This window comes from Pleurodeles waltl, chromosome 4_2 (genome assembly GCF_031143425.1).
Source record: "Pleurodeles waltl isolate 20211129_DDA chromosome 4_2, aPleWal1.hap1.20221129, whole genome shotgun sequence".
NCBI classification, from domain to species: domain Eukaryota; kingdom Metazoa; phylum Chordata; class Amphibia; order Caudata; family Salamandridae; genus Pleurodeles; species Pleurodeles waltl.
The window spans coordinates 739,608,244-739,620,703 of NC_090443.1; the positions used below are offsets into that span (position 1 = coordinate 739,608,244).

General features: G+C 43.8%; 1 protein-coding gene across 5 annotated transcripts in view; it reads left to right on the top strand.

Moving 5' to 3' along the window:
- The window catches only part of MTF2 (metal response element binding transcription factor 2), a 411,648-nt gene that overhangs the window by 60,602 nt on the left and 338,586 nt on the right, over positions 1 to 12,460 (top strand). For 3 of the 5 annotated variants that reach the window (XM_069232368.1, XM_069232366.1, XM_069232367.1), the window contains one exon: positions 10,054 to 10,246. The exons of 1 other annotated variant lie outside the window; for it this stretch is intronic. In XM_069232368.1, the coding sequence (XP_069088469.1) occupies positions 10,163 to 10,246 (84 nt within the window). In that variant the 5' untranslated portion in view covers positions 10,054 to 10,162. Of the gene's footprint in view, positions 1 to 10,053; positions 10,247 to 12,460 lie in introns of those variants that run through there. One more of the 5 variants, XM_069232372.1, reaches the window with a different exon arrangement.

The following is a 12,460-nucleotide window of genomic DNA, read 5'->3' on the forward strand; positions in this document are numbered from 1 at the left end:
GCGTTTGTTGATCTATGCTGGTCCTTTGTTGTGCAGGGCTTTGTATGCATGGGTCAACATCTTGAACTTTCATCTCCTCTGGATCGGGAGCCAATGTAGCTTCTTGAGATGGGATGTTATGTGGGTCTGTCTGGGGAGGTCGAAGATGAATCTTTCTGCTGAGTCTAGTTTTATCATTAGTCTCTTCAGGAGGCATGCGGTGATTCCTATGTAGAGTGTCTTCCTGTACTCCAGCCAGCTGGTGATAAGGGCTTGCGTGACAGTCTTTCTGGTGTTAACTGGGAGCCACTTGAAGATCTTGCCGAGCATGTGTAGGTGTGAAAGCAGGCAGATGAGACAGCCTTTACCTGTTTCTTCATAGATGGCCTGCTGTCCATGATGATGTACAGGTTGCAGGCATGGTCTGTCGTGGCAGGGAATGGGCCGAATTTGGAAGGCCACCATGCATTGTTCCATCTTGAGGTGTTGTTCCTAAAGAGGAGGACTTCCGTCTCGTCTGAGTTGAGCTTGAGACAGTTGTCCTTCATCCAGTTGGTGACATTCATCATACATGTGTGAAAGTTGTGGAGGGTTGTTCTGACAGGTAGAGGATGAGCTGGGTATCATTGTCGTAAGAGATGATGTTGAGTCTGTGTGATCTGATGGTCAGGCGCGGGGCTATGTACCCATTGAACAGGGTGGGGCTGAGGGAAATCCTTGGTGGGATGCTACAGACCATCTTTTTGGGTTCTGAGGTTAACGATGGGAGATGTATTCTCTGCGTTTTTCCGGTGAGTTATGAGGCGATCCATTTGATGGTGTCTCCCTGGATTACGCTATGTTGGAGTCTGATCAAGATGTGATGGGAGATTATGTTGAAGGTGGCCGACAGGTTTAGGAGGATGAGGGCTGCTAGTTTGCTGCAGTCCAGGATGGCCCCAATGTCTTTGGTGGCTGTCTCAGTGCTGTGGTTGGGTCGAAATCCAGATTAAGAGGGGTTCATGAGGTTATTGCGTTTTAGGTGTTCCGTGAGTTGCTGTTTGATTGCCTTCTTGAGAACCTCCTTGAGATGGGCCGGTAGTTCTTTAGTTCTGCTGGGCCGGTAGATGGTTTCTTCAGGAGGGACCTCACTTTAGCATGTTTCCAGTCCTCATGGAAGGAGGCCACGGTGATGGAGGTGTTCAGGAATTTCTTGAGCTCATCTCCAATCATCTTGCTCCTGAGGTTGAAGATGTGTTGTGGACAGGGGTCCTTGGGCGCTCCTGAGTGCACGGAGTTCATGATGGAGATTCTGGCTTGAGTTGAGAGAGGGTCCCAGTGGCTGAGCAGGTGTTCAGGGTTTGTGTTTGTGGGTGTGAACAGGCTGATGCTGTCATCGACGGGGGGGTGTCTGGGTTCAAAGCTTTCATAGATGAATGAAATGTTATCATGGAAGAAATCCGCCAGGGTGTCGCACAGCTCTTGGGAGGGGGGTCATGTCATCTCGGCGGCTGCTGGGCTGGAGAACTTCTTCACAGTGGCAAAGAGCTCCTTGCTGTTTTTTGAGCTGGCTTCTATGTGGTCTGCTATTACATTCTTCTTTGTTGTACTGGTTGAATGCTGTCTTGAAGGTGTTGTGGTCTCCCTGTCTCTTTGCTGGGGTGTCACTTAACTTTATAGTTGCCAGCAGTTGCTTTTGGTGGATTTCAGCTCCACCACTAATCAGCTTGCTCTTCTTGTGGTTCTTTTGGATTTTTCTGGCTTGGTGGTTGTTTCTGTGATTTGCTGGGAGAAGTTATTTCCAGTCTATCCTGGGTTGGATGCTGTGTTTGGGAGGTGGGAGTTGAGAGCCGTTGTTCCACTGGTCTTCTGACACCGTTTTCCAGCTTCTTCACATGGAGCTGAGGGCATGGTGACAGTGTTGGTGGGTCCCAAGATGGTGAAGTGGATGCTGTAGTGGTTGGTCCAGGTGAGCTGTGAGACGTGGTTGCACTTGACTCTCGCTGGACGTGAAAATGGGGTTGAGCGCGTGTCCTGCAATCTTGGTGGGGGTCGTGACCAGTTGCTTGAGACTGATGTTGCTCATGCTCTCCAGAAGGTTGGTTGTGTTTGTGTCGCTGGGGTCGTCCAGGTGGAAGTTAAGATCCTCTACTAAGATGTAGTGCTTGAAGTCGATGGTGATAGGGTAAAGAGGTCAGGGCTTGGCGTTGCAGAAGCTGGGACGTGGTCCTGGTGGTCTGTAGGCAAGGGTGCCTATGATGGTATTTTTTCTTCTGTGTGAAGTTGGAAATTGACTGGGTTGAGTCTTCTGACTAGGTCGTGCAGCGGATGGTGTCCTTGTAGATGATGGCAATCCAATCTCCGTGTTTGTTGAATCTGTCCCCGGTGTATCATCTTGTAACCTTCAGGGGAGGTGATGATGGTGTCTGGCATGGAGGCAGGGTTCAGCCAGGTCTTTTGTGAGGAAGATGATATCCGGGGTGAGGGATGAGACTGTGTCCCAGATCTCCGTGGTGTTTGCCGAGTGATCGTGCATTGAATAGAATGCCCCGGAGTTTTGCCGTGGCGGTGTCGGTTGGCTTGGTAGGCGCAGTCGTGTTTGCAGGGGGCTCTGGCGTTTTGTTGCTTTGTATTGCAGGTGAAGCAGCAGTGCTGGCAGGAGACTGGCCCTCTGGGGGTGCATGGAGAAGTGCAGCAGCAGTTGTTGTCGATGCGCTTGGTATCCAGGGCTTTGAGGTTTGCGCCAGTGTAGCTGCGCAGGTGAAAGAACGAGGTTTCCTGGCGCTGGACGCACTCCAGGCTTGGATTGGCGCAGACTGGTTTACATTTGGCGCACCTGTGACGCGTCCTGCTGCAGCATTTTAAGTAGTCCTGTAAGATGGGAGGTGCTGGCAGGACAGAGGAAGTGGGAGGACAGGGAGCGGGAAACTGGCGTGAGCGGGACGGTGGAAAAAAACAGAGAAACACCTGAAAATTAGCAGGGAACAAAATGCAATGCAACAGAAAACAAGCAGAATCTGATGCAGCAAAAAAAAACAAATATTGCAATATCTGAACAGTGTTTTAAAAAAATAAAAAAATAAAATGTATTTATTTATTTATGTAATTTTACATAGAATCAACAACAATAGCTCCAATACTCCGTATCGCCTGCTAGAAGTTCCATTAGTGCGTACACAAGGCAGATCGATAAACCAAAGCAAAGTCCTCAAAAAACAAAGTCTGCAGCAGGGTAAATACCCAGCAGTTCGACTACCAGTCCATATGCATGCCAATAGGGCTGTAGAAAGCACATCATCAGGGGGAACCTAAATACAGAAGCACTTTGGGCAGAAACCAATAACAATCTTACCAATAACATTAAAAGGACGGAGGCGGCCGAGCAAGGCCACGCAGCAGCAACGCCCGACAATCATCAATCTCCACACACCCAGGAGCAATATTCAGTCCACAACAGTCTGCACATAGTCTCCCACCCTGCCAAAGGATACTCTCAGCTTTAACCAGCGGATTCCATAAAGGAGCAGAAAGGCGCCCAGATATCTCTTGGACGAGAACGCGCCGGGGCCAGCTCCCAGAAGATGGACAGCTGTTCCTGACAAAATGCAACATCCCGCAGCCAGTCATCTCTCTGCGGAGCCCTGCCCCTCCCCCAACAGACCGCCACTCTACGCTTCGCCAACAAAAGCAGCATACCAACGAGACGTTGCTTCCCCGATGGCACCCCATCCAGCCAATCCAGCAATGCCACCACAGGATAGAAAGGCAACTCCAGCCCAGTCATACCAGTTATCGCACACATTACTTCCCCCCAAAAGTTACGTACCGCTGCACAAGCCCACGCCAGGTGCAGAAAATCAGCATCTGTAGCAGAGCATCACTCACATCTCGCATCAGCACGCAGTCCCATAGCCCGTAAACTAAGACGGGTATAATACAAGCGATGCAGGAATTTGAAGTGTATGAGCCGTAATCTGTAATTAGGCGACCGTGCTCTCATGTGCGCACAGCAGCTCCTCCACATATCATCAGTAATTTCCTCCCCAACATCTCTCTCCCATTTGACTCTCGCAGCCTCCACTATCACCCGACGCTGCTCCTGCGCACATCTGTAAAGTTTAGTAATAAGCTGACGCGGGGACTGCACACACCAAAGCAGCTCAAGCGCCCGACAGCAAAGCGCGCTCGGAGCATCGCAAAGACCCGTAACAAATACAACCTGTGCAGCGCATTGTCCACCCCGTCACCTAGCGCCTCCTCGGGCGACTTCAGACGTTCATTCAAAAACCAGTTCCCCAGCAGAGACAGCCCCGAAGCTGAACAGTGGGTTTGATGTAATGAAGTTGAGGACTTTGGCAGAGTCACAAATACCTGCAAGCTAGTGCAGCAGCTAAGGGAGTAGCATGCTGACTCAAGAGGTTGAGGAATGTGCGGAACTGGCAGCACCTCTCTGGGCACATAACTTTCCCATATACCTGTAGCAGTCCTAGTCTTGGAAAAAATCGTTCTAAACCTGCTTCAAGACATATCAACATATTTCATTAGCTAGAATACAACCAGAGATAACTTTAGAAGTGCCCAGGGTGCTAAATCTGATGTGCCAGCTGTGCCACAGAAGCTCTTTGGGAACCTTGCTTGGCTAACTGGTAGTCCTGTTTAGATTGTTTTATCATGGGAGACAGATGAGCAAGCTTGGGTCTGCAGGTGTTACTATCAAATGTTAGGACCCAACAAGTCAAGCTTGATCGGGACCTTTCCGAGAAGGACTTCTTTAGGCTTAATGTTCTCACTAAAATTCCTGCATGCTTGATTGGCTAAGGTAAACAAAACAGACCGGCTAGACTTTGCCATTTATACTGTTGATAGTTCAAAAAAGGTACGGGTTCAGGAGAAGCAGTGTTCAACTGCCTTGGGTACATCTACCTTCAGATGAGAATGAGTAAATTGACTTCCAGCGGAATTGAAAAACAAGTAGGGCAATGGCAAGGCAAAATTCTTGATCAATCTGCATGACATAGCAGCTTGATAGAGAATTAGTTCAAGATCGAACTTAAGTGGTTAAATTTTTTTTTGTTTTTGTCACCGTCCTTGCACTGAATTGTACACCCACCACGTCATGCATCAGTCTGTCCACTCATTTTAATTTTCAGTCTCTTCATCTGCCTGCAGCCAAACATTTTACTGAATCTGATAGAGGGAGGCAATTAAATAGAATATTGAGAGGGGCTAAAGATCTTCCATTCTGGCACATCTGTGTACACATACCCTTTGAACCACACGTGATATCAGCGTTGCATTCAGGTTTCATGCGAGAGCCTCCATTGATAACATGCATCCATGAAAGCATCAAACCATTTATTGATCTTCGTATTTATCCACTCAAGTTCTCTCTCATTTATCCAACTACCAGTGTGTTTGGATGCCAGTACATTTTTAGTTTTTGACCATTGTGTTGTGGGTAGATGTATTTGTTGACCTCTTCCTGTTCGTCACTTTGCATGAATTTATACCTGTAGGCATGTTGCTCTGTGTTTGCATGTATGTTGTGTGTCTGCACTATACACATTCCAGATATATTGGCTTCGCAAATGCCTGTTTCCTTGCTGCCCAGGCCTTGTTTTGGAGATATTGAGAATGATCAAAAGGAAGGATTACAGGCCAGATATTATTGTAGAAGCCACCGGGCTCTAGGTGTTGTTATCCATGGCATGTTGTAAAAATGTAATGTGTGAATTACATCTATGAACGTAAAGTCGGGTTAGACTGATGGTATGGTTGGAAGGCTAGTTGGAGCGGTAGTGTTAGTAGAAAGCTTGTGATGGATAATTTGGAAAGTAAAGGTTGCAACTGTCTGGGCAGATTAAATCTCTTCTTGTAAAGGAGGCTGTGGCTTTGCTTGTGGTTGCTATATTAAATAAAGATCTTTATAGTTTTCTAATGTTTTATAAAAAGGAATGTTTTTCATTTACGTGTACGTGAAAGAAGTTTTTTGAAACATAACTTTCTTGTATCTTCTGAGTCTTCTGTTATACAGGACAGCGCTATTGGTCGGTGTGTGTGACAGTGTTCGCGGATTGTGGTCAGTGATTGACTTGCTTGTTCTGTTTGAGTATGTATTTAATATATCACATATGTTTATTTTAGTTTGAATAACACTAGTGTTACCTCCACAGAGCTCAGAGATTGCCAAATTTCGTGAACTTGGGTAGATGAGGAGGACATATTTGGGAGAGACCAGAATAGTAATTAAGATGCACAAATCAAAGAGTTTTATTCTAATTGAAAAAGTAAAGGCAGGAAGAAGTGGGTATGAGGACGTTAGTGGACAGCTACTTGGAGAAAGAACAAACGGATGAGACAGCTATTATTTCAGATGGGGGATATAGGATGAATTTGGGAGGAGGGACAGGAGTGGAGAAAGGCAGAAGAGCGTTGTGATGAATACTGGTAGTATTCAGTATATCACCTTTATGAGTTTGTTTATACAAATGCACCTGTTCAGCTGTTGACCCCAGTGTTGGATAACTCATCTTTTGCTCTTACTGGGGTACCTACAAGTTGCGTGGGGTAAACTGAGTAGTTCATCTGAATCACTTGTTAGCTGTAAGCACGAAACTGCATGTTCATTTTTAGGTGTGGCTTTATCATTGCAATTGGTCACATTCTAATACTTAAAAGCAATGAAGGTAATTTGGGGTGTGATGTTAAAAGTGTAATTGTTCTCGCTGCTGGTTGAAGCGCCAGTGCCAAGATCAAAAGTGAAGTTTAGCTCTTGCAGGAGATCAATTTAATGGCATCCATAGTTCTTATAGGTGCACTTAACGTTACAATGTTGACAGAAATTAGTCAGGGCACACCTTTAATGTGATTTTTCTTAAATGAAACGTCTTGTACATGAATGAAAATGTAAGCACTATCAAAATAAACGTTTGAGGAGAGCAAATGAAAATTCATGAATGTCCTCTACAATACATTTTTTTGTTCATTGTTGTGAAATGTTTGAGCACTAATAAAGTATCAAAAAATTAAGTTAATTTTTCAACGTCCTAAAGAGGGCTCGTGGCCTATCTAATCTGCCTTCTTACTTGTGATATGGAACTTCTATTTTTTATGTTTCCCATCATCATAATTCTTAACACTTCCAGCTTGCCAAATGTTGTTGGCCCTACATACTTCACTGGTTAAATGTTACAAAATCCAAGCGCCGTATGCAGCTTTGTGCATGTGTTTTTTTTGTATGTGAATGTCTATGATATTGGCGCCTCTCCAATTTAAATTTTAGATGGCTTTCTCCCATCCAACTCCCCCCCCCCCCCTAGGATTTGCTAAGTTTGCTGCACAAAAATGAAAAATTTGTTGCATTATTGTGGCACTTTATTTTACTCATATTCACTCCTTTTCAGCTTTAAAGAAGTGGAAGCTGATCTAGCAGAGTAGTATTCCACTGTGAAACAGGCATGTTTAAAGTGTCTGAAAGAGTTTGTTTGCTGTATTTTCCTTTACGGTAACATTGTGGAGCATAGGTTAAGCCAAGCACAATAGCAGAGGGTTGCTAGTTATCCTGTTTTCGGTGGTATTGTGCTGACATCCGGCTAGCGGTTCCAAGTCCCATGGCCATCTGTTGTAGGACACCAAACGTCTCGATATTTGGCAATTGGATACCATAAAACACAGAAAGTCATAGGAACAGGAGGGATGAACCTTGAGGTACTCTGCAGATGAGTGGCCCTAGACTGAGGGCCTCCTAAGGAATAGGCCAACGTCACTAATATTACAGATGCAGACACCAACAGCATGTGATTTAACTAGAATAGCGTAAGTACAGACACCCAAAATTTGTTCTCACAAGATGCAAGCATGTTTGGGAGGTCATAAATGCATGCCTCCTTACTAGGAACCTGCAGTATGAGGGAGATATGCAGCTTCCCTAACATTCTGCTATACTGAGGTGAGTGCACGACAATAGTGCTGCAGTGTCTTTGTACATGGCACTATTAACATAGGGCCGCCAATCCAAAATGACGCATCAAAAAAAAAAGTGCCACGCCTGGTTCACCTCAACTTCTGCCGAGGATCGGCATGTAGGCCCCAGTGGTGGGCCCACCCTTCAAGAATCCTCCTTAGTCTAAGGCCAGAATTTCATGGCCTGATGAGCATTTTAGCATTTGGCAACTACTTTTGCCACTCTACAAAAAGTACTTGCTCAAAAAACTGAGAAGATATTGCCTTGTCATCACAACGGTTACATTTTGTATTGTGTTGATTCCCAAAGGAGGTTTCGCACCTTGCAGAATACTGCAGTAGGTTCCACATAGTCTTGCTTCTCTTTTTACTACGTATACTGGACAGAGATGACTAATGAAACACCCATTATTTAGAGCAATATGAAGAGGACACTATGCAAGCACTCTTTGGAAATATGTTACCATCTCTCATACATTGCCACAGCACAGAAGTCAGCTGTGCACACTAATGTTGTTGACAGTGTGCCACAGGCATGTATTACAACCAGTGACACAGCAAGGGAGCAATATACCCAAGTGCAAGCGAAGAAGCTGGCCTCTTCTGGCTTGTTAGTAAAATAGAGCCTCGATTGGTTGGCAGTAGACTCCATGTGCCACTGCACCTGCCTCAACAGTACCTCGAGTGGTATGCCAGTGGTGTTATGAAATGATGTCCCACATCCATGGGGCATATCCCCCGGTGCCTAGGCGTATGTGCAGCCTTAGGACTGAAAAGGCTCCAAAGCTATCTGAAGTCATCATGTTGTCTCAAAGCAGACTGCACATGTGCACTCCCTCACAACATATTAATGGGCTAATGCAGCCACATACAGACACTGAAGAGATGCCAGCTAGAATGCCCCCAATATCATTGGCACTGGGAAGTAGTGAACCTTTATGAGTGAATGTCTACAACAGTGCAGGCAGGTTAACACCACTCCTGACTGTGAGTCCTGCTATTCCCCATTCCGTGAACATATCAGTTAAAAACTGTCACTGTTCTTCAACCCCAACTTTGCACAGAAGGACAACAGAAACCAGCAAAAGACTTTTCAAATACCCAGTCTGCCATTATATTCCTAAAATTGCAGCTAAACAGGCAGATCAGTGAGGAAAGGAGTATGCCAACAACACCAGGCTAGGCAGGATGTTGACTCCATAAAGTGTCTTCCAGGGGCACACCCTAAACAACATTACATCTTGTTGAAACCACTAATGACAGGACTTCAAGGGAGTCTTGGGACAGATGAGATTCCATTTCCTTGCCCTCAGAATGGATGCAGTTATTGGGCTGTGCCGTGGTGCTTGGGCAGGTGGTGGAACATGGCCGTAGATCTGGATGGCGTAACTCCAGGTGCCTCTGCTGACACTTGGCTTTGGATTCAGGTCACCGTTTCGGCCGCAAAAAGGTGGTCTCCCGGCAGAAATCTTTACCACAATATCATGTGGGGTCTGTACTATGGTTGTAGAGTGGCATGTAGTGTCGTGTGTAAAATATAGCCAATAAGAAGTCACCATTTTTTTGCTATCTACTGGGTGACCTTTTTTGCAGCCAAAATAGTACATATATCGTCCTTTCTGCACTTTAACTGATTTCATTATTAGTTAGGGAATTGCGAAAGCTCAAAATGCTGGATGGTCTGTCTAAACAAATTGGTTTACTCCGTTAGAGGTAGAAAATGTCTTTGTCTTCTGTAATGTCACACATGTCTGGCATATGTGTGACATTGGGAACAGGTAGCCTCCGTGCCTGCTCCAACAACCAAAACACATCACATACTCTGTCCTGTTGCAAAGGATTGTGCATAACTTTAATCTTTGTGCATTGAGGTTTGTTGTTGTTGGTATATGTGCATGGGCGCATGGCTATCTATTGGTTTGTGATAATATGTGTGCCTTAGTTTGTGCATGCTCTTATGTTGTAATCATCTGGACATTTACTATTCGAAAGTGCCACCTGCTGCATTTACCCGTGCTTGATGAACAAATAATTATTCTTGAAGTCACATGTGCTGCATGTTTGTGGAACACTTAAAAATATTTTCTTTTAATTGCAGTTGCAATAAATGTTTTTATTTTTGTTTCGTTACAGAGATTCTAAAGTGGTCAGTACGTCTGTGCTCCAAAAACGATCACTCTTGCAACAAAATACCCTAGTGTCCTTCTCCAAGCTGTCTTTACGGCATGGACATAAAAACAAAATGCCAGTGTGCAAATTTGAAGAAGGACAAGATGTCCTAGCTAGATGGTCTGATGGATTATTTTATCTTGGAACTATCAAAAAGGTAATCAGCTATGTTTGTTTGTAAACAAGAACACAGATGAAGGATTGATGCTGCTTCATTATCCACAAATTAAGCTATATTGTTATGTAGGAGATTAAGGAACTTGAAGTTTGCCAAATGAGTCTTGACTCTTGCAAGATATGGGATAGCATATGCTGAGTATGCAAACTACAGAGGCATATTTTTCTCTAAATTGTTTTTTAGTGCACAGGGCCTGTTAAAGGAATAGGAAAGGAAATGGGGTTGTTAAGATAGGAATGGAAAGTGAGCGAAAACAGCTGTGCAATCATTGGCTAGGTACAATGGAAGAGTGCACAATGTTAGTGTGTTCTGAGTTCCACAGCAGACTGCATCCCAAGGTCATTTTCCCTGGATCTATTTATATGATGATTTTTTGATGAAAGAAATGAGCTCTCCACTATTCCTTCTAAAATTGTGACGACTTTTTTTTAATTAAAATATAAATCATGGGAGTGAAGAGTGAGTGGAAATTAATGTGATTAAGGTGAATCAGGTTTAAAGTTGTCCCTGTCGTTCTTGTCATCTAGAAAGTTTGCATTGGTCCAGTAGTAAAAGTGTTCCAACAACTGGCTTGGACCTATTGTCTAAATGTAGATTCTTAAGTTAGCCGCTGACGTTTTGCATTTCCTGTTAAAATAAAAAATGTTTAGCTTACGCATCCAAGAATTTTCAATTCTAGTAAGGACACGGAGGCGAGGATTATGCTTTCTCTTTCTTTACTGTCTCAACACAGCAGCCAATCAAAAGACAGTAAAACAAAAACATCAAAACCCATGATGCTTTACAACAGGTCACATGTACCAATCACCACCTGAGACCCCTGTCCATATGTATCATGACCTCTAAATTCACTTCCTCTTTCTTTGCCAAAGTCAGATAAGCATCAAACATCTGAAATGAAACGTCTTACAGATGAACTATTCCAACGATCACCAGATCTGATAGTTTGGAAAAACACAAGCTGAGCTCAACAGGAGCCACATGCAGAAGAAACTTCCAAGGAAAACGAAGTCTATAGCATAGTCTTTTCCAAGAACTAAACAGCAACAATATTCACGTAGTCTTCTGAGCAGACCTAGAATAGCACAAAAAATAACGAAAGGTAATACCTCTCAAACTGTATCAACAATTCTGTGACCACATTTATATAAATGCAAGGGAGGGCAAAATTAATAACAAATAACCATATAACACTAAAGATTCATCACAATTATATATCTGACAAGAGACATGTTGTGGGAGAGATAATCCTCGCCTCCATGTCCTTAATAGAATTGAAAATTCTTGATGCATAAGCAAGAATTTATTTTTGTTCTATTTCAGGACCGGAGGCTCCTGGTTATGCTAGTTTAAAGCTGTCCAAATACCACAGTAGCAACATCCACAACAGGTTTGTGATAAAATTTACGAACAGTAGACTCGGATGACCAATCTGCTGCCCTCATAATGTCCTCTAAACGAGAACCTAAAGCATATGTCTTGGAAGCCATTGCTCCTCTTGCCGAATGAGCCCCACATTTTTGGGTATCTATACCAGCCTCATTCATTACCCATTTCATCTGTCTAGATAATGTAGCTGACGAAACTTCCTTAAATTGTTTCTGTAAAGAAATTAATAATTGACCACTATAATCTTGCCTGAATTCGTCCGTAACCACTTCATAATCCAAAATTGTGTAGTTCAATGTTTGAAAGATTATCAGGAAACATTGGATAAGTTACTGAACTGCAATTAGTCTTGGTCCTTCTGGTGATGGTAAAAGTAACACCCTCAGAAAAATAAACTCTCCCAGCCAGATCCAAAACTCTGACATCTGATACCCTTTTACAGGAAATTAGACAGAGCAACATATTCAATTTTGCTGAAATCTGTTTCAGAGAAAGATACCTATTAGAAAGCCAAGCGTCTTAAAAACCTCATTATGACATTCACATCCTGTAGGAAGTTGGCTCTGTATGTGCTATTTCAAAGTAAGGAATAGCATGCACAGAGTCCAAGGGTTCCCCTTAGAGGTAAGATAGTGGCAAAAAGAGATAATACTAATGCTCTATTTTGTGGTAGTGTGGTCGAGCAGTAGGCTTATCCAAGGAGTAGTGTTAAGCATTTGTTGTACATACACACAGGCAATAAATGAGGAACACACACTCGGAGACAAATCCAGCCAATAGGTTTGGTTATAGAAAAATATCTTT